General features: G+C 46.6%; 1 protein-coding gene across 3 annotated transcripts in view; it reads left to right on the top strand.

Annotated features, from left to right (window-relative positions):
• Positions 1-21,962, top strand: part of NUP93 (nucleoporin 93) — a 136,938-nt gene that overhangs the window by 1,110 nt on the left and 113,866 nt on the right. The window contains exons 1-3 of one of the 3 annotated variants that reach the window (XM_039503377.1): positions 761-844; positions 16,547-16,764; positions 21,769-21,886. In XM_039503377.1, coding sequence (XP_039359311.1) covers positions 16,586-16,764; positions 21,769-21,886 — 297 coding nt within the window. In that variant the 5' untranslated portion in view covers positions 761-844; positions 16,547-16,585. Of the gene's footprint in view, positions 1-760; positions 845-1,075; positions 1,193-16,546; positions 16,765-21,768; positions 21,887-21,962 lie in introns of those variants that run through there. The other 2 variants (XM_039503378.1, XM_039503379.1) reach the window with 2 other exon arrangements.

Genomic DNA, 21,962 nt, shown 5'->3' with positions numbered 1-21,962 from the left:
TTTCAGGGTTGTTCTCTTGTCTTCTTCCGTCAACCTAGCTACCATTTCTCAGGAAGGTGGATTACCAACCCAATAGGAGAAGCCCTCCTGTTGGCATCGGCAGTGTCTACACTGAAGCGCTACAGCAGCACGGCTGTAGTGTGTTAATTGTAGCCAAGCCCTCACCTGGGCATAAACCGGGTAACTCCGCGACTGTCACTGCAGCACCCTGCTGTAAGGCGGGGAACCATGTTCCTCGTCTGCCTAGTGACTGCAGGCCTGGGCCGGCTCTCAGGACTCTGCCCAGACAGTGACCCTGGGTCTGCACCTGCCTTTGGTTTTCCTTTAGTCCATTTCCCTCCCTCTTGGGCACGTCCCATTCGGATTTGCCTTTCCCTGCTCAATCCGGCCTGGTGAAGCTGGAGCTCACAGCGGGCCGGGTGGGTGCGAGCTCAGGTGCTTCCCGCTCGGTGTCTGTACAGCGCCTGGCACCGTGGTGCTGAGGCACCGCCCCCCGCCCAGCCCCACCAGGGACCTGGTGCCCCGGGCTGCAGTTGGGGCAGGGACTAGGCCAGAGGCATCCGCCCCCTCCCACCGGTTGTGGGGGTGTCAGGCCCCCACTGGGTCCCTTCAGCCCGGGGCTCTCCCCGCCTAGTTCCGTGGGGGGGGGGATCCCCGGCCCCCTGCCCCGGGGAGAGACGAGCCCGCCCCCTGCCCGTGTCCCTCTCCACGCGTCTCAATAAAGTTTTGAGCGGGCGGCGGTGGCGCGGGGGCCGCTGGGGGATCGGCGGCTCCTCCAATCAGCGGGCGCGGCGCGGAGGCAGCCGGCGCCGGGAGCGAGTCCTGCTGCGGAAGGAGGCGGCAGGTAGGCGCGGGCCTGGGCCGGCGGGCTGGGGCGTCTCGTGCTCCCCCGCGAGCTCCGCGCTCCCCCTCCCCCTCCCCCCCGCGCAGGGTCCCCGCTTGGCGCCCCGCCGAGCTGTGCGGCGAGCGCGGCTCCCCCTGGGCGCCCCCTGCCGGCGAGGCCGGTGTAGCGGCCCGGCCCCACGTGCAGTGCAGGCCTGGCGAGGGGCCCGCCGCTGGGCAAAGCCGGGTGCCCTTGAGCGCCCGGGGACTGTGCCGGGGAGGCAGCCGCGTCTAGTGGCTGGAGCCCCTCTCAGCCCCGCCTGGCCTTGGGCACGTTGCTTAACCGCTCCGTGCCTCAGTTTCCCCACAGGTAAAGGGGCGGGGGGAGCAGCTTTGTGAAGTGCTTTGAGGTGGCCAGAGGGTAACTACGGCGTCAGTGTCCGATACCGATAGTCCTCCGGCTTCTCTGGCGAGTCTTCCCCGTCCCCACCACCAGCCCTGCCTGCCCCCTCCACACACGCTCTGTCTAAGGGGGTGTCTGCCCAAGGAGGCTTGAGTTCTTCTGCTTTGTGGTGTTAATTGTTTTCTCCTGTCAGATGAATGAACTTTAACATAGTCGGGCATGTATCTAGTACCCTTCATCCTGGAAGATCCTCACGGCTGAGATTTTTTCAAAGGAGCCTAAGGGAGTTAAGCACCCAAATTCAATGGGAGTCGGGTGCCAGAGTTCCCTAAGCTCCTTAGAGATTCCTGCCCAAAGTGCTTTATGCATTTTTATCCAAGCAATACACATGGATTCCTTCATCCACTACTGACTGCAGCCCTCTCTGGGGTGGTTCATCGTGGTATTTGCTTAATACTGTAGAGCAATGCTATGTAGCCACTTAGGCCAGGATGTGCAGAAACAGTATTGCATCTAATTGAAACTCCGTTTGGGAATTTAAGTAGGTAGACTCTGAGTTGGCACTGAGCATTCTGTCTCAGGTGCTTGGTTGGCTGGTTCTTGCCCACATGGGGAGGGTCACACATCGCCATATGTGGGGGCGAGGGAAGGAATTTCCCCCCAGCTCAAATTGCCAGTGACTTGGGTGGTTTTTTTGCCTTTGCAGTGTGAGGCATGGGGTCACTTGTCAGGTGTATCTGGGTATATCTCACTTAATCGTTTCCCTGCTGTTGTGGAGGCCTTGGGCATTGGTGCACTTGGGTCCTGCTATTCACTGCCTGAGACACACAACAGTCTTGTCACTTGTGGGCTGCAATACTTTGTTGTAATTTTGGTTATTGGATTTAGTGTGTGGGGATGGGGGGAGGCAGCCTGCGATGGACAGCAGGTCTACCTAGATGATCTGATGGTCCCTTCTGGCCTTGAACTCTGACTCTAATAGTCTGAAGTGGACTCCTCTTGTGAAAAGTGATACGAGATCTTTAATTATCACAAATGCCCGAGATCTCTGTTTAAAATCTCTTCCGAAACACTGTTGTCAGCTGCACATTTCCCTATAACACCATGTGAGAATATTTGGTTCGTTACTGACTCGGAGGCAAGAATGTACCCTGATGAACATGTAATTGTTCTTTGGTGATATCACATCCAGTTACTGCCTCATTCTATCGCTGCCTTAACATGTAACCTCTGGTGAGAATGCAGCGTTCAGGTCATGTGACACGATAGTTGCTAAGTAACATTTTTAAATTCAGTGTGCTCTGTTAGAGAGACATTTGGAACAGCAGAAATGGGATTGTGTACAGTATCTGGTAAATTGTACTTCAGCAAATGGTCTTTTTGATGCCTACTGTGTACAGGGCAACTCTCTTTGGATACCTAGAGTGAGGCCTGCAATAAAAACCTAAATGAAAGTAACATCTAAGATTCAGCTTTTTCTCAGGCAAAAGCAGGGCCCTGCCAAATTCACAGTCCATTTTGATCAATTTCATGGCCAGAGGGATTTAAAATTCATCCTTTCACATTTTCAGGTGTTTACATTTGAAATTTCATGGTGTTGGGTCCCAACCAAAAAAGTATCCAGAGGTAAGGAGGAGATTAGACTCACCCCCCTGCAGGTGAAGGACAAGTCTTGTACCTACCCAGCCTGGTGGGGGCTTGCAGCTAGGAGACCCCTGGCAGGGGTGCTCCTAGCAGCAAGGGGGAAGATCAGATTTCATGGGGAAGTGTTATAATTGGAGAGATACCAATCTCCTAGAACTGGAAGAGACCTTGAAAGGTCATTGAGTCCAGCCCCTGCCTTCACTAGCAGGACCAAGTACTGATTTTGCCCCAGATCCCAAAGTGGCCCCCTCAAGGATTGAACTCACAACCCTGGGTTTAGCAGGCCAATGCTCAAACCACTGAGCTATCCCTCCCCCCGTGCTTATTTTGCAGTCCATGACATGTTTTTCACAGTCGTGAAATTAGTAGGGTCCTAGTGAGAAGCAGAGTTGACCTTACAGCTTCAGGTTCTCCATGTGAGACATACCTGCCCAAATTGTGGCTTGTGGCCCCATATGGCTTGACAGACGCTATTGTTTCCTACCAGTGATTTCCCACTTACTTCCGTTGTTCTTTGGTTCGATGACCTATCAGTACAGAAAGGATATGGGGGAAAATAAATGTTACATGAAAAATATCCCAGGTGCAGGGTTTTTATGTAAAATTAAAAAAAAATAATGTGATCAGTTTGTTTTGGTCTCCCTTATTTTTCCCTGTATCTCCTACTTCCTGCTTCTGTTTTCTTTCCAGCGGGTTGGGATATGACCTTTCAACAGCTGGTACTTGGCCACTTCTCAGGAGTGGCCAGCCAATTGGGCCACTAGCTTTGCTGAATCTTTCTAAACAGGATCCTCTCCATGTTATAGCTCTGATCTTTACAGGGCTGCAGCACAGAGTGATAACATGATTGTAACATTGGCTTTGGCTACACTTGAGAGTTACAGCGCTGTTGATGGCTTTATAGAGCTGTAACTCACTCCCCGTCCACACTGGCAAGGCACATACAGCGCTGTATCTCCGTGGCTACAGCGCTGTATCTCCGTGGCTACAGCGCTGCTTGTACTCCACCTCCCTGAGAGGAATAAAGAGTATAGCTGCTCCTGCAGCGCTGGGGTGCCAGTGTAATCAGGGAATAATCTTAGTATGCTGTGACTGACCTCAGGAAGCTTCCCATAATCCTTTTAAGTGAAGGTTCAGCTCTTTGTTTTGTTGTGAACTCCGGGCTCCGGAGCCGCTTATCAAAAAAACAAACACAGCTCCTGTTTGCTGTGAATGAGCAGAGGCAGGGGGGCTCCCTTTGGAATGCCCACAGCTAGTGTTTGCTTGAAGAGAGGGGGAGGGAGGAGGCTTGAGGAGAGATGCAGTGTGGCGGGAGGGAGGGGTCCATTTCTGCGAGGCTGCTTATCTGGTCTGTGAGGAAAAAAAGAGCTGCTGTTTGCTTTCAGTGAGTGAGAGAGGGGGAGAGGATCGGAACTTGCAAGGCAGCTGCTGACACTGTCGGCTCCAAAAATCCACTCTCTCTCTCCCTCGTGCTCCCTGTCACACTCCACCCCCCCCCCCCTTTTGAAAAGCATGTTGCAGCCACTTGAACGCTGGGATAGCTGCCCATAATGCACCGCTCCCAATGCCGCTGCAAATGTGGCCACGACAGTGCGCTGGTAGCTGTCAGTGTGGCGAGACTGCAGCGCTTTCCCTACTCAGCTGTACGAAGACAGGTTTAACTCCCAGCGCTGTACAGCTGCAAGTGTAGCCATACCCATTGTTTGGTCCCATCTACACAGGCAAGGCAAAAGCTCTTATAACATGGTTGGGGTGCTCTTGTGTTAAAACATGAACTCGTGGTGTAGTAAGAATTGCTGTCTAGACAGCTGCTAATGTGGAATGATGGGTGCCCAGCATGGCATGACTTTATTCTCCTCTTATACCTGGGGGAGAAGGGGACAGAATTTTTAAGTCCCTCCTTAGGCATGTTGTACTTTTATAAGTCCCTCTGAGGTTCTGCTCTGTTGTGACTGGGCCTGCTTACCTCCTGGTTCAGTCATCATGGTAGAATTACTCCTGCTGATTTTCTGCGCCACTATGCAATGCAGAATTTGCGCAGAATTAATATTCCCTGTAGAATTTTATTTTTTCACACAGAATTTGCGAATTCTCCCCAGCGCATCCACCTGTGTCTTTCACAGGCGGCTGGGGCTCCCACTCTGAGCCCCTGGCAGCTGGAGCTCCCGCTTTGAGCCCAGGTAGCTGGGGCTGACAGTGAGAGTGTGATTATATTGTGTTATTTTGACAAATAAAATATGCAGAATTTTGCAGAATTTTAAAATGTGTGCAGAATTTTTATTGTTTGGTGCAGAATTCCCCCAAGGGTATAGAATGTGAGTTTCTACTGCCTGACTTTCCAATAGAGGTAATATCCCAGTGGTTTCTAAATTTTCCTTGTAGTACCCTCTGTCAGTTCAGAGAGTGGAGAGAGTTTTGATCTCCTCCAAGGTTTTTCAGAAACAAAATTAAATACTTGATGTAATCAGTTTTCCATGTAGCAAAGGTTAATGGTGGGGTGTCCCAATGACCTGTGCTAGGATCAGGTACCATTTAATATATTTATTGAGGAATTGGAAAAGAGGGTGAATGATGAGGTTGCAACATTGACAGATGACACAATTATTTAGGGTAGCTAAGACTAGGGAAGTCTGTGAGGAACTTCAAAGTCAGATGGCAGATGAAAGTCAATGTTGACAAATGCAAGGTAATACACATCGAAAGGAATAATTTGAAATATTCAGACACGTTGCTGGATCCTAAATTGAATAATGAAGGGTAGAGAGAACGTAAGTCAGGTGCACTTACTTACCCTTTCTCATAATACAAGAACAAGGGAGTATTAAATGAAACTGAAAGGCAACACGTTTGAAACTGATGGAAGGAAATTATTTTATGCAGTGCATAATTGACCTATGGAACTCATGGCTACAGGAAATCAATGAAACCAAGAGCTTAGTAGCAGTCATTGGAAGATTAGACTTTTATATGGATAAATATATATCCACAGTTAAAATAGATAGTTTTTTGCCCAGATGTTCTTAATCCTAACTGGTAACTTTTAGAAACTGAAAAAGGTGCATGTTACAGATATTTTTGCCCTCATTTGAAGCATTTGGTACTGACCACTGTTAGATACAGGATATTGGACTAGATGAATCATTGATCTGATCTAGTATGGCAGTTCCTATGTTCCTAGATGACATTTATTTTTTATCTACCCTGTGGTATCTCACTTCATCCTGATGTGATCAGTACTTGGAAGTGTTCTCAAACTGGATATCTGTCGTGCTTTTAATTCATGGGAGAGGGGGAGTTCCTTTGGCTGAAAATACCCAGCTGACTTGTGGTTTCGGCAGACCATTTCCATTTGTTGTACTCTAATTCAAGGTGCTTTACTTTAAAACACATTTGGAACTCTGTTTAGTTTCAGGCTGTGACCTGCAATTCATACTCATGCAAAATGTTTGAAGCCTGCAGAATGGGGTTTTTACATATTGATCTTTTGGATTCTCCTTCAGCTTTCAAAAACAAATTAAAGGTGGTGGGGAAAAATTGTCTGCTTAAGGGAAAACAAAAGGAAGCAGGGAAAACCATAATATGAATATTTATGTAGAAAACCCATTGTATATCAAAATATGCAAAGCATAAAAACAGACTGATAATCAAAAGTACTAAACAAGGTTATTTGACAGATAAGAACGGCCATACTGAGTCAGACCAAAGGTCCATCAAGCCCAGTATCCTGTCCTCTGACAGTGGCCAATGGCAGGTGCCCCAAAGGGAATGAACAGAGAGGTTATCGTCAAGTGATCCATCCCCTGTCGCCCAATCCCAGCTTCTGGCAAACAGAGGCTAGGGACACCATTCCTGGCCATCCTGGCTAATAGCCATTGATGGACCTATCTAGCTCCCTTTTGAACCCCGTCATAGCATTGGCCTTCACATCACCCTCTGGCAAGGAGTTCCAGAGGTTGGCTGTGTGTTGCATGGAAAAAATACTTTCTTGTGTTTGTTTTAAACCTGCTACCTATTAACTTCATTTGGTGACCCCTTGTTCTTGTATTAAGGAAGTGTTATTTACTCCTTCTCATATTTACTTTCTTTATACCACTCATGATTTTAGCTTGCAGCTTTCAGGTCTAGGTTGTTTGTATGTAGAAACAGTAATGCAAGACATTCCGGTAGATGTTGAAAATCTGGGGTTATTTTTTTGTTTTGTTTTTTACCCTCCTTCCCGCCAACCGACTTGAAGTATTTACTAGGCACTTCCTATGCAGAGGCTAGCATAGAAGATAAAGAGGGTAGAGTGGGACGTTCCGGCTGTGAGGAGAGGGTGTTAGAATTCCTGCCAAAGTGCTGTCCTGAGTCCAGTTCGGAAGGTCCTTTCTACCCCCTTACTTGTACTTTCAGAGTCCTGGCTGCTGCAAGGGAAAGAGGACTCTGCAACTCTGCCCCATTCTCATCCTTGTGGGGTTTTTTAATATCTTCTTTCCCCACATGATTATTTCCAGTTCCTAACTCTGCTGCTGATAGCTTTTTTTAGGACCAGCGGTGTGAAATTGACCCTGATTTTTGTCTCTTTCCCCCTGTTTGGATTCTGAGTAAAAGCCCTGAAACTAACCCAGACATGTCGATTTCACATTGCTGAGCTCTCAGAGCCATAGCTGGAACTGTCTTGTGGAAATTAGAGCAGCATTGGATTTATTCATGTTCACATCATATTTGAAAGAATATCTTTGCTAGATTTTTTTTTTAAATAAAAGAATGAACTTTAATCAGAGTTTAATGGCTTATAGTCCTCTGTTCTCCAGTGAAAGTTTCTTGCAGGTCAGCCATGTGGGTGACTGTTTTTCAAACTCTGAGTTTTAATGTCAACTCAAGAGTCAGGTACTTGTGCTTTATCTGTTACATTTATCTGTTTAAGAACCTTTTCCAGTAATAAAGGAATTAAAATTTTTGGCCCATATTACTCAAAGCTAATTAATTAGATGACATAAGCCTTTCAGTATTTGAAAGATAACAGACACTGTTCACACATTTGAATATTTAAACTTTTAAAATCTTTTTAAAGCCAGTTCAATAAAATATTCAGCGTGGCTATATTTGGAATACAGTAATTACAACGTTCTTCATAAGACACTGTATCCATCTTCTTGAGGAGACTTCATTTTTTAATAGCAAACCATCATTGAAAATACTGTGTGTGGAGTTAGCAAACCAGTCATTGTCTCTTACGGGCTCCTTTAGGCTTAAATTCAGTCAACTAATACGATCTTTGGAATTTATTCTTGGTTTCAGAATGTCAGAGAAATGTTAAAATTTGAGTTTTATTGGACATGGAATAGTAGTTTAATGCAGCATCATATATTGATGTTGTTTTCCAGAAGAGCTGTGCCTGTCCTGGCTTTTAGCCCAAGGTCAATCTGGCTTCACAGAAGTTAGTTTAATTTCTTCTATCTGCATTTTCTTTCCCTTAGGTGTCAGTTGTTGCTCTTTCCCCAGCCAGACGTGAAAATCTGCCATCATTCCGCTCCTTACTGTAGTAGCAGTTCCCATCTTGAACAGCAGCATTAAGAGTCAGACTGCAGTCTCTTGAATGCAGTAAATTCTGTCAGTGTAAAGACTATCTTCTTTGTGCTGCTGTTCTGTCTAACCATTTTAATGTTGTTGTTAGGAAAAAAGCCATTTGCTGATCATTCTCTAGATGAGTAGTGAGTTGTCATTACCACAGATTTGTTATAACCACAGTTAGTTTAGTGTGTGTGGTTAATATAACTCCTGTTTATTCCAGATTTACCTAAACCGATCTCTGTTTTCACAGAGTTTGTTGAAATGATCCCATATCTGAAAATTTATGGAACAAACCCTGCATGGTGTTGATACTGAGTCTGTGGCTAAAAGTGCAGGTTTGGGAGCTGTTTTACACTGCACTGACTCTTCATGCTTTTGATTTCAGTGCTCTCTGAGAAGTTAGCTCCTGCTTATGTTGCTGGCTTTTTATCTAGGTAGTTAATGAAAAAGGGAAGTGGACCGGATCAAATCAGATCAAACTAAATTCTGTGCTATTCTTGCAGTCAGCGCCACACATGCTGCTCCCTCAGAAACTGACATTAGCAGCCTTAACTGTATGGGAGTGGGGTTATTCTGGTTTACTGTCTGCTAACAGAGGCTGCTTCTGGCAGCCAAGCACAGATCTCTGCCAAGGGGAAGCAGTTCACAAGTAAACACTGAAAAGATGTCCTATACTGCATTGCAGGGCATGAAATTGCCTTTCTTCCACTGGCCTGCTAATCTTCGCTAACAAATCCAGTACAAACTATCCAGTCTGGTTTGTTGGCCAGCATAAACCTGATTGCCACCTGTACCCCCACACAGTTCGGTAGCTAGCCAGCAGTGGGTGGAGAATGTTTACATGGGCCCTAATGTCTGGAAGCAGGCTATTAGTTTGTGTCGTGGTGTCTGTGCAAAATAATAGTATGAAATGTTCTTGGATTCTTTTTTTTTTAAAACAACTGCATGTGTCTGAATCACTAAACATAATACTTCTAAGCAAACTCCTACCCAGATAGTGCTAAATAGTTCTCTTAGCACTGGTAACAGTGGTGCTTAGCCACAGTGATGAAACTGGATGCCTAGCAAATATAAAATCCATTCCATTCGAATTCTTGGATTTCTTTTCTGTTGCCCTGTATGTCTTAAGCAGAGGATTTTTAAAATATATTTTTCAGAGCTAAAATATGTTACCTTTTACTTGTTTACTCCCTCACTGTCTTCTTGCCCTCCTTGTCAGTTCATGATGATTTCACCTTAGACTGAGGATGGATGGGAATCATGTGATTGCCAGGATGTACTGGATATATTCAACATCACAGAAGGTGGTTGCCTATTTGGATGTACTGGATGATAGGGCAGGAGGTAGCTTTTGGCCCTTCCCTCCGACCCTGTTGGAAGGCTCATATGCTCCCTTTTTTTTTGCTGCTTTGATCATTCCTCCCTCCTTTCTAGGTATAAATTACTTAATTGTGGTCTGACTGTGCTAATCAAATATCTCTTGAACAACTGAAACTACAGTAAAAGAAATACAAATGCATCTGCTCAAGGGAGCATTTTGTAAGAAGTTCAGTCTCTTTTGGGGATGCTGAGATGTTTAAACTGTAGGCATTTTCCTTCTATAAAATAGTCCTGTTTTCACACTGGACTCATTTGCCTGTTTGTTGTTCAAATAAGCAAGTAAAATTACTTCTCATTACTCTCTTGCAACATATTAGTGTTAAAGGATCACAGTTAATGCCATAGACCGTAGTTTGTCTCCTCCGATCACTTAGGGCTTTGCTTTAGGGCCAGCAGCGCTGCGCTGGCCACGCTGACAGCTACCAGGCGCTTGCAGGTGGCCACACAGCAGGCCAGCAGCTGCTGCAAGGCTTGTGGTGTGCAGCTGAGGCAGCATTGTGCGCAGCGCTGTATTTGTTTTGGCGCGTTTTGCACGTCCAGCTTTTGGCGCTGAAGGAAGTGTGCAGTTGAAGGCGCTTCCTCCTTATAGCTTCAATTCTGCCTGCGCGCTTGCATCGCCAGCGCTCAGATTCCTTCATGTGCGGCGCCATGCAAGCCAGCGTTCATTTCTCAGCATGTCTGTGGTCTCTGGAGGCTTCTGCTGATGAGTGTCATTTCTCTGCTGAATGGAGCCCTTGTGAGTGTCCGTCTGCTGATGAGTGTGTGGTCACAGGAGACGCTCCAGTGAGAGCCATTTTTTGTGCTCATCACTGACACAAGGAGTCCTTGGCTGCGGCGTTGCCAGCATTTGTTGTTGCGCAAAATCTCTATGACAGTTCGGTGCCGTCACGGAGGGGTCTGGCTTCACCGGTCTGACACTTGATGGGCGGAAAACAAGCAGGGAGTGTGGTGGCACAGCGCTGTGGAAGCTGCAGCGTGGAAACAATGGCTGCAGCAGTGTGGGCATGGAGAAAGCCCACTGGGATGACTGAGCTGCGTGAGAGAGCTGCTGGCTGAGGACAGCGTGCTGACGGTGAAAATTGCTGGAGCTGGCAGCCTGGGTGGGGAGCAATGGACAAGAGGGAGAGAGCCGTGGGTGGGGGGGAGTTTGTGGGACCAAGAAAGATGGAAGATGATCGTTTTGAAACAAAGTGACACAAAGAAGCGTGCAGCGTGGAAAGATGGCGGCGGGCGTTGATGTTGATGCAAGTGTGGATGCCTAATTGTGGATGGGATGAGATGGGACTGGGTGGGAAGGGTGTGGGGGGGGCTGGATGGACGACATATGGGCCCTGGTCTTTATCTCTCTTTCTCAGGCTTGTGGCGCTTGTTCTCTTCTGTTCTCCAGGCATCTACACACTGGGGCCTCATTGGAAGGTGCATGATGCAGGCTGGCCTTTTGGATGAGATGCAGGATGTTTGCCAGCAGGCAGGGCAAGGTCTGTTCAGGAAGATGACAGTGAGTTTTTCCAGGAAGATGCCCTGAGCAGAATGGCCACTGCCTGCTTACCCCAGATTTGAAGCAGGAGCTACCAGCATGGAGCCCTTGGCAGGACAGGCTGATTGATACAGGGAAGCTTGGCAGGATGCTGACTTGTGTGATGACTACAGCTTGAGCCGGTGCAGGATGACGGAGATGCTTGGCTTTACAGCTGGAGGAACAGAATTGCTGTGGTGGGCGCTTAGGAGCGAAAAACCCGCCTCTATTGCTGGGAAAGAGGAGGCATGGAGGTAGTTGTGAACAAGGGCAGAGGAGGAAATTTGAGGCATGCAGATATGAGAGAAGGCAGAGGCACAGCCAAAGAGCAAGGCTACAGGAGAGAGGCCAGCTAGAGGGCAGAGCCAGAATTTAGGGATGCCTTTAGGGCTGAATTTGAATTTGGATTGTGAAAGCCAAAGCTTTGCTTGCTGATTTATATTATAATCCTTGCACTTTTGCTGCTTTGCAGTTCCTCTATCTTACTGCTATTAATTTATCTTCTTATCCATAATATTTCTTTAACTTTCTCTTAATTAAAAGACTGTTTGCAAAAAAAAAAAGACTGACAGACAGACAGACAAAAAAAAACAGACAGACACACACACACACACACAACATCATTAACACACAAGATCACAACAGTGTGGGTTGGTGGGCTGTACACAGTCACTGTTTTGCATATGCCATGTCTGCATGGTGGTTGTGTTGATGGTGCTGTGGGGAGGTGGTGCATATCTGTCAGGGGTGGGAGGGGGGGCAGGGTGGCAGGGTGGGAGGGCTGTGGTGGGTGTGGTGGGGGGTGCTGGTGGAAGGTGGCTGTGTGGCTGGGGGCTGGACAGGGGGCAAAGTTGGGGGACAAGGGCATGGGGGGGGGGGGGTGGGGGGGTGGCGGGGGGGTGGGGGGGGTGAGCACGCTTGTGCTTGCATGCTCTGCGCACGCAGCTTCTACTGCATGGCTCTTCCTCTACGCTTGCTCATTTCTCTTTCTTCTCTTTTCTTCCTGCTCTTCTTTTTCTTTCTCCTTCTCGCCACTTTTTCTCTCTCTTTTCTCTGTTTTTCTTTCTCTCTTTACTCTTTTCTTTTTTCTTTCTTTTTTTTCTCAAATTTTCTTTTTGAAGTGATTTTCTCAAATGTTCAATTTGTCTGCCAAACAGAAATGACACACATTACAGACGGCAGCACATTACACAACATCACCAGACATGAATTGTTACACTGACAACATGCATTGTTACACTGTTTTGCTCTTTTCTCACTCCCAAAATTCTTCACTACAGAAAAACACGAAAAAGAGAAAAAAAGGTGCTTGAGAGAGAGAGTGGTGAGGAGGAGAGGAGGAGTGGCTGAGAGGGAGAGGAGAGTGCAGGGAGAGTGGGGCTGAGGATGCAGGGTGATGCAGAGAGAAGATCTCTCCCTCTCTTCACTCTTCATAATTCACAACATTTTTCCTGGACTCTGTTTCCTAGGGGAACTGCTCACTAGGGAACACTAGGGGTTAGCTTTTATTCCGCTTCCGCCCCCGGCCCGGGACCCTGTGCGGCGTGCTCCCCTGGCCAAGAGTGGCGCCCCCTGGGTGGCGCGCCGCTGCGTCGGACGGACAAGTGGCTCTGCCTATGGCTAGGCGCAACCTGGCTCTGCCGCCTGGATGCCACTTTGCTGAGCTGCGCTGATTTAGATTATTTTTGAGATAGCGATGAGAAGCAGATTACCATCACATTCCCAGACCACATCATCCATAACCCCATGCCCAAATCCCCAACCATTCCCCTCAAAAAAAACCCTCTCCAAAAACAGAAACGCTGCACCGCCTTCACCTCTCTGCTGCTGCTTCTGCTGCTGCTGCTGGCTGCCTGCTTGCTGGCTCTGCTCTGCTGGCTCTCTCTCTCCTGGCTGCCTGAATCTCTCCTTTCTGCTTCCCTTTCCCCATCCATCCAGCTTCACCTCTCTCCCTCTCCTCCCCCCCTCCTCCTCCCCTCCCCCCTCCCCCTCCCTGTGTCAGGGATTGGCAGTGGGGATTGTGGGGTCACCCCCAAGTATGTTGTCCATCTCCACGTAAACGGGGCGTCCAGGGGGGGATCGATCGGGGCGGATCTCCCCGGCTTTGCTTCTGGCACGGCACTCCTCTTTAACTTAGCCCTTGCACTTCCTGCGCGCCCCCCTGATGGCCCCCCCCCAGCATGTCCTCTTGATATCTGCTCAAGATATGTGTAATTCGCTGCGCTACGGGGCCGAGCGCAGCTGTGCCGCCTGAACCCCTCACCCACACCTGCACTCCTGCCTGCCACCACTGCTGCTCCATGCTGGCATGCGTGCTGGGGCATGGGGCATGGTTACCCTGTAACTGATAACTGAAACTGATTGCACACCACACCTGGCTGCAGCAAAAGGGAGGAGATTTTTAAATTTTCGCATATTTAAAGCGCGGTCACCTGGCAAAGAGCAGCAGTGTGCAAACTGATGTGCAGTGGGCTGGAATTCTATCTGGGGGGCTTATTCCTCCCTGAGGACAGGTAAAGCGCAGCGCTGTCCAGCCTGCTGAGCAGCTGGTGGTGTCACCAGCGCACTCTTATATACCCCAACCCGGATGCCAGCGCCAGCCAGCGCAACCAGCAGTTGTGGTTGTGGTTTGGCCCCCCAAGTGTGTGTGAAGGGTTAAGCTGGAAAGAAGCCTCCACCAGCGCTGCAACTTGTAAGTGTAGCCAAGCCCTTAGAAAGAAAGAAAGAAAGAAAGAAGGCGTGCTAACTTCTCTTCTGTGTAGGGACATTTTAAAATTCTGGATAAAGGAGATGATTTTGAGAGGGGGGACATTCTAAGGGGTTACACCAAAGTTCAGATTTGGTTTAGGGAGGATCTCAGTTTGTGGATCTGTGCATTGAGTGTAGGGCGTTTCTCCCCTATCTTCTCCTCTGTTTGAGTTCAGGAGTCAGCTGGATTTGTGGCTTCGGTGTAAGGAAAATAATTCTTGGAAGTTTGTGACCTCTATTTAGAGGACTTTTTTTAAGATGGCAAAAAGAAAGTTGGCCTCTGCAAAGGACAATGTCCATGCTTTGAGAATTGGGTCATGGTGAAAGACAGATGTGGTGCCATTTTATTTGCCATTGTCCTCTCTAGGGACACTCCTTTGTCTCACTTGTATGTCTACACTGCAAAAAAACCACCACCACCACCCTTGTGTTCCTAATTCAGGTTAGCTAACCCACATTAGCAAATTTAGGTTAAAATAGTAGTGATGACATGGCAGCTCTGCTTTTAACTCAGTTTAGCAGATCAAATTCAGCTCCCAGGTTAAGAACAGACCTTGTTTGTTTGTTTTTATTTTACAGTGTAGACATACCCTTACTGAGAATAATTTCAGAAATATTTTTGGTTTTGCTATACTGGGAATGCTGCAAAATTATTTTCAAGTAAGGGTAATGATGGGATTGGGGCAGGGTGATGGTGGTGGGGAATGCTCTGGAGGTTCCATTATTGTTGTTTATAGCATCATGTCAAGATATATGAAATGTCTGGATGCTGTAATTTTGCAGGGGGGGTATTGATTCATTTAAAAAAAGCAGATGGGAACTAACTAAACTTCTGTGAACTGACTAATATGATGCTGACTCTGCATTAGAGTGACACCTTTTGTGTGTTTTACTACTTTGTCTAATGCTGAATGTTTAGCGTTCGTTCACATCAGCGTTTGTACTGGTCCAGTTTCACTTTCAGTATCCTCTGCAGGTAGCATGGTCATCTTTGCACTTTGTATCAGCACTCTGCACATTGGAAAATCTTGTTTATTGAATGCTGATCATTACAAATAGTTTAAAAATAATACATCCTTCCTGTTCTGGGTCATCAGGCCTTCATGTAAGCATGGCCACATATTCTCTGCTGAGAGAAACAAGTCCATTAATTAGCTTCTCCTTTTCTCCTCCCCCTCCCCCCCAGACGTCTAAGTTTATTGGTTGCATGGGAGGGTTAGGTGGATATTATTTATTGTTGCTAATGAGTTAGACACGTAAATCCCTTGCATTAAATGGAAAATAAATCCCATTTACAGGTGATATCTGCAGAGCTACATCAAATTACACCTTTATTATGCCTGTCCCTACTTCATCTTGGGTTGAAAACAGCTGTTCTGATATTTAATTCTTGTCAAACACGTTAAATTTCAGGAACTCTGAGCTGCTGCAATTTTTAGAAGTTGGAGTACTTCTCTAGAGCAACCTTTGTTCAGGGAGTGCCCAAGGCTGAATGTAAGACAATCTGTGAATCAGAAAAATATTCTGCTGCTTCAGTCTTGGTATCTTGCCTCATCCTGTACGGGGCTATCTTTCCAGGTTTGCCAGGAGCGGAGGTCAAATTTTCCAGACTTAGGTGCCTAAAAGTTAAGAACTGAAATAAGTGGCCTGAATTTACAGAGATGCTGTGCATGTGCAGCTCCCATTATCTTGACTGTGAATTTAATGTGTATGAGCCTAATTTGAGGCTCCCAAGTTTGGACGTTTGAACTCTTGTCTTTCGTTAGTATGAGTTTCCTTGCTGAAACTAGACGAGGCCTTTCACACATCGATTCCCTACGTTCCCAGCCCTTTTTAGAAATCAGTTCCGAATTCAGATTTATGTGATGCTTTAGTGACCCCATCAGTTACAGCAGGTTTGTTATAGACACACTTTATACTGTCCATTTCCTCCAAATGATCCATTCTGCCTTCAATGTATGTATGTAATTCTTATTAACACTAATGAAAGTTTCCCATATGCACTGCGGGAAGACTATATACCCTTCACGATAGAACAGCCTGTTCATATTTCTTCCATCTATGGAATTAGTGATGCATGGCTTTATATGTTTTCCTGAAAGATTAAAATAAAAAAGAAAATATATGCAGGTTGAAACATAAGTAGTTTAAACTCAAGACCGAATTAATACCAAATCCTTCACTTGGGCAGTTGTACCTTCTGTTCGCTTCTACCTCCATAAATTTGAATTAGCTATGGTACTCCATTAGGCTAAGTATGTAAACCTGCACGAATAACCTCATCTCTACTAGGCAATTGCCTGTCTTAAGAGACCACTTTAAAGTATCCTTAAGATTTACAGCAGTTTGGGGTGATCTGTAGTGTGATTATTCTGTACTCAACAACCAATTACTGCACCCCGAGAACAGGTGTTACTGGAATCAATGAGGGATCTTTTACTTGTTTTGTCAAGCAAGTCTCTCTCTCTCTCTTTCCTTAGGGGTTTCTGTGTGTGTCTTGTATAGAACTGGCATTACACATGGACACTGAAGGGTTTGGAGAACTTCTCCAGCAAGCAGAACAGCTTGCAGCCGAGACAGAGGGCATCTCTGAACTTCCTCATGTAGAACGCAACCTCCAGGAGATCCAGCAGGCCGGAGAGCGTCTGCGGTCTCGGACTCTGACCCGCATGTCGCAGGAGACTGCCGATGTCAAGGCGTAAGTACTTGGGTTTTTGAGACTCTGTTTTGAGCTAGGAATGCCGAAGAAACAGTCTGTTAGCTCATTTAATTCCTCCTGAAAACTTAACGTATTTAAAGATCTTGCAATGGAGCTGTGAACTACTTTGGGTAGAAGCTAGGGAGACTCCCGTGTCTGTAAAGATCTACACATACCTCCTACTTGTGCTGTACAAATACTGCTTTCGATGGTGGTAATTTGATAGGTATGACTGAGACTCACCAATAGTCTCTCACCTTTTATGTGCATCCATTTATAACATGTCACTTGATATCCCTCAGTCCTCCCCAAATCTCTTGTGTCTCTGCCTACCAGGAATCAGGACACACAAAAAAAAAAAAGACTGTCAATAATTGTGTCTTTGTAAAGACCTACTTCATGTTTAGTTTGTGTTAGGATTTCCCAGACTTAAATCCAGACCAGGCCTTCTGGAAAGGTACATGCTGCATCTTAAATTTGGCTGTCTGATTAAAAGAATACAGTTTGTCCCAAAATTTTTGTACGAAGTCTAAATGAGTTACTAAAACCCAACCCCATGCCACCCTGGGTGTTGGGCTATCTGTGATCGCCCAAGGACAAGCTGCCAACCTGCTCTGAACTGCACATTTAAAAATAGAGAGGGAGTATGGCCTTGTGGATCAAGTGTTGGATTGGGACTCTGGAGATCTGGATTCTGTTCCTGGTTCTGCAACCAACTCCCTGTGTGACCATGGGCAAGTCACTTGAGCTCTCTGTAAAATTAGGATAATGACACTTCCCGGCATCACAAGGGAATTTTGAGGATAAACAGGTTCATGTTTTTGTGAAGTGCTTAGGTATGACCATGTAGGGCCCTATCAGAAGACAAATAGGTTGACTGACTGGCACCTCTGGCTTCGGGTTGAAAATGAAACCTGGTCTCAGTTCCCTTACGGATAGCACGGTCTGTAGCTGTGCCTTCACATGCAGTCTGGTGAGAGAGCATGTGCAGTGAGCCATCTGCACTCTTCCTCACGTGGAGTCTGGGGGTAAACAGCTGAGTGGAGCTGGAGGAGAAATTTAACACTGTCAACTGGATGGGCAAATAATTTAATTTCTACTGCCACTAAGGCAGTAACTCAGAAGCAGTAAAACTCAGGTGGGAGGCTGGGGGTATTGTCCACCTCAGGTTAGATGTTGAGATCTGTGAGTGGACCCCAGATTTTTAAGTATAAGTCAGATCAGCAACTTGTGCACTGGGAAGTAAGAAATTACTTTGGGTTTTGGCTGTCCTTAGTTGCCAGCTGATGGGATTTTTCCTAGTCTACTTAAGAGAATGCTCCGTTCATGTTAAGAACTCTCTGTCCTTGCATTCCATGTTTCTACACTGATGTTCTTCGACAGAAATACATTCTGGAAAGTGAGGGGTTCTGAACTTTTATTTAGAAAGGACAAAGGGTTCCATTAGGCTAACGCCCTGTTTTTTTCATGACTCGCAGACAGTCTATTTTAAGTTGTACTTTTTCTGATGATCAAGAGACTCTGTTAAAGAGCCATGCCCCAAAGCCGAACGGTTACCTGGTTAGGTTAATGGTCAGAGTGAAAGGTGAATGTCTGCATCTTGGATGAAGTGGGCTGAAGCCTTGATTGAGGACAAATGTGGAGCAGCCACGTGGCTGACTCCAACACTTTCATCCTGCTCTGCCGGGGAGATTTCTTTCCTTGCCTATGGCTTTGTTTGGCATTAAGTATCGTTGAACCTTCAGTGGGAGAATGAGGTCACTTCCTTTATGCCACTTGGCATGTCATTGTGGCATAATAGACTCCACCCAAGGATTGAGGAAGAGGTGTGACATACAGCGGGATAAAACAATTTGTAATTTGGTTCATAAAATCATAGGACTAGAAGGGACCTCGAGAGGTCATCTAGTCCAGTCCCCTGCACTCATGGCAGAACTAAGTATTATCTAGACCAGGGGTTTTCAAACTCCATTGCACTGCGATCCCCTTCTGACAACAAAAATTACTTCACAACCCCAGGAGAGGGGACTGAAGCTTGAGCCCACCCAAGCCCCACTGCTGTGGGTTGGGGGGCCAAAGCCTGAGCCCTACTGCTTCGGGCAGGGCTTCAGCCCCAGGCAGGGGCCTGCAACCTGAGTCCTGCCACCCAGGGCTGAAGCCCTCAGACTTGGGTTTTGGCCCTGGGCAGTGGGGCTCAGGCTTTGGCCCTGGGGGTCCTGACCCACAGTTTGAGAACCGCTGATCTAGACCATCCCTGACGAGTGTTTGTGTAACCTGCTCTTATAAATCTCCAATGATGGAGATTCCACAACCTGCCTAGGCAATTTATTCCACTGCTTAATCACCCTGACAGGAAGATTTTCCTAATGTTCAGTCTAAACTTCCCTTGCCGCAATTTAAGCCCATTGCTTCTTGTCCTACCCTCACAGGTTTAGAAGAACAATTTTTCTCCCTTCTTCTTGTAACAACCTTTTATGTACTCGAAAACTGGTATCATGTCCCCTCTGTCTTCTCTTCTCCTGACTAAACAAACCCAATATTTTTCAATCTTCCCTCATAGGTAGGGCCCTACCTATCTTTCAGGGCCTTAAAAAACGGAACGTGAAATAAGCCCTTCCCTGTGAAATCTGATCTCCCTCGTGCTGCGGGGAGTGTCCCAGCCGCTGGCTTCTAACTGCGAGCCCCAGCCAGGCTGGGGAGGGACAGGACCTCTGTGCTGCCTTCAGAGTCCAGCAGGGGGAGCATCCGGAGGTGGATCTGATTCCCACCAACCTCCACTCCCCTCCTGCCCCCCGAGAGCAGCCGTGCAGGGGAAGAGCAAGTCCTGTCTCTCCCCAGCCTGGCAGGGACTAGCAGCCCACCTCTGAAGGCAGCACAGAAGTGAAGGTGGCAATCCCGCGACTCCCCTACAACAGGTTTGTGACCCCCTCTTCCCCCACAACCCTCTTTTGGGTTGGGACCCCCATAGTTACAACACTGTGAAATTTCAGATTTAAACATCTGAAACCATGAAATTTACCAATATTTCAAATCCTAGGGCCGTGAAATTGACCAGAATGGCTCCTGAATGTGGTAGGGCTCTACTCATAGGTCATGTTTTCTAGACCTTTAATGATTTTTGTTGCTTTTCTCTGGACTTTCTCCAGTTTGTCCACATCTTTCTTGAAATGTGGCGCCCAGAACTGGACACAGTACTCCAGCTGAGGCCTAATCAGCGCGGAGTAGAACGGAAGAATTACATCTCATGTCTTGCTTACAACACTCCTGCTAATACAGCCCAGAATATGTTTGCTTTTTTGCAACAGTGTTACACTGTTGACTCATATTTAGCTGGTGATCCACTATGATCCCTAGATTTCTTTCTGCAGTGCGCCTTCCTAGGCAGTCATTTCCCATTTTGTTTGTGTGCAAGTGATTGTTTCTTTCTAAGAGGAGTGCTTTGCATTTGTCCTTATTGAATTTCATCCTATTTACTTCAGACCATTTCTCCAGTTTGTCCAGATCATTTTGGATTTTAATCTTATCCTCCAAAGCACTTGCAACTCCTTCCCGCTTGGCATTGTCCACAAAGTTTATCAGTGTACTCTCTATGCCATTATCTAAATCATTGATGAAGATATTGAACAGAACTGGACCCAGAACTGATCCCTGCGAGACCCCACTCATTATGCCCTTCCAGCTTGACTGTGAACCACTGATAACGGGTTTCCAAACAGTTATGCACCCACCTTATAGTAGCTCCATCTAGGTTGTATTTCCCCAGTTTGTTTATGAGAAGGTCATGTGCGACAATATCAAAAGCCTTACTAAAGTCAAGATATACCACATCTGTCACTTCCCCCTCCTTTCCACATGGCTTGTTACCCTGTCAAAGAAAGCTATTAGGTTGGTTTGACTACTGTTCCACCATTTTTTCTATTATCCCTATAATATCTGATTTCACTTCCCGCACCAGTAGTTCTAGTTCCTCTGTTTTGTTACCCAGACTCCTTGCATTGGTATACAAACATCTTAGTTGTTTCTGCTTGGCTTTGCCCAGATTCCTCACCTGAGGTACAGTCATTCTACTGCCAGTATCACCTACCTGACTGTTAGCTTCATTGGTACTGGCACTATTATTTCCTCTTAATGCCCATTCTCCTACCCACTACTGTTCCTTTCTCCATTGCTGTACTCTCTCTCTTTCTTGATTTTCCTCCTGGTCAATATTAGAATCAGGCATGGAGATTACATGAGCATGTCTCAACCATTTCCCCCAAGTTCCTGGTTTAAAACTTTGTCTTCATCCCCTCCTCTTTCCCACATTCCACATCCTTCCTGTCCTGCCCAATGTATGAATCCATTGCTCATGTTATTTTAGAGGCAAATTGCATAGGCAGCTCTAGAATGAAGGGGAAGGGGGAGGGAAAGGGGTGGATCAGGTTGTGGTTTGCTGGGGTGGTTGATTCTCTTTGCCCTTTGCTTCCTACTGAGGAGGAGGCATGCAATTATGGAATTTGGAAAGATGTGGGCGGGCGAAGAGGGAAAGAGATGATCAGGGCAGACAGAATTACTGGTAAGTAATTATTTTCCACTCAAAGGTTGGATAGAAGAAAATGCTGTAACTTTGAGGTTTTGGTAAGTGACCAATGTATTCATCTGCAGAGCCACCATTTAAATCAGAGTGCAGTATTCTGTTCTGGAAATGGCACTAAGTTACCAAGGTGCTTTAGAATTTTTACGAATGGAAGGATTTGACAGCTGTCCCCTCCTGCAATGGGCAATGAGAACAGCATTAATTTAACAAGGGAGATCCGATTTTCTTTTCACATCTTTTCAGGGCTGATAATACTGGATGTTATAGCTTTACACGTATGTGTGTCCAGGGTTTGATGTAAAAAGAGAGAACCTTCTTTCTCTCTACATCCACTGATCTAAATATTTGAACTGCAGATGTTTTTTCCAGAGATATTAAAAGTAGCTGTATCTGTTTAATATCAATTTTCTCCTTCTTCCCCCATATAGATCTGTTCTTCTTGGGTCCAGAGGGCTTGACGTACCGCATCTCTCTCAGCGGCTGGAGAGTCTTAGTGCAGTCACTACATTTGAGCCCCTTGAGCCTGTGAAGGACACTGACATACAGGTAAGAGCAATCTGTGTCGTACAGATTATTTACATTCTCCCGACAAATAACCGGTATTTGTGGGGTTTTTCAGTCC

The sequence above is a fragment of the Mauremys reevesii genome, linkage group 16, assembly GCF_016161935.1.
Source record: "Mauremys reevesii isolate NIE-2019 linkage group 16, ASM1616193v1, whole genome shotgun sequence".
NCBI classification, from domain to species: domain Eukaryota; kingdom Metazoa; phylum Chordata; order Testudines; family Geoemydidae; genus Mauremys; species Mauremys reevesii.
The sequence above is the reverse complement of the archived record's forward strand: the minus strand, read 5'-3'. Positions and strand labels throughout refer to the sequence as shown.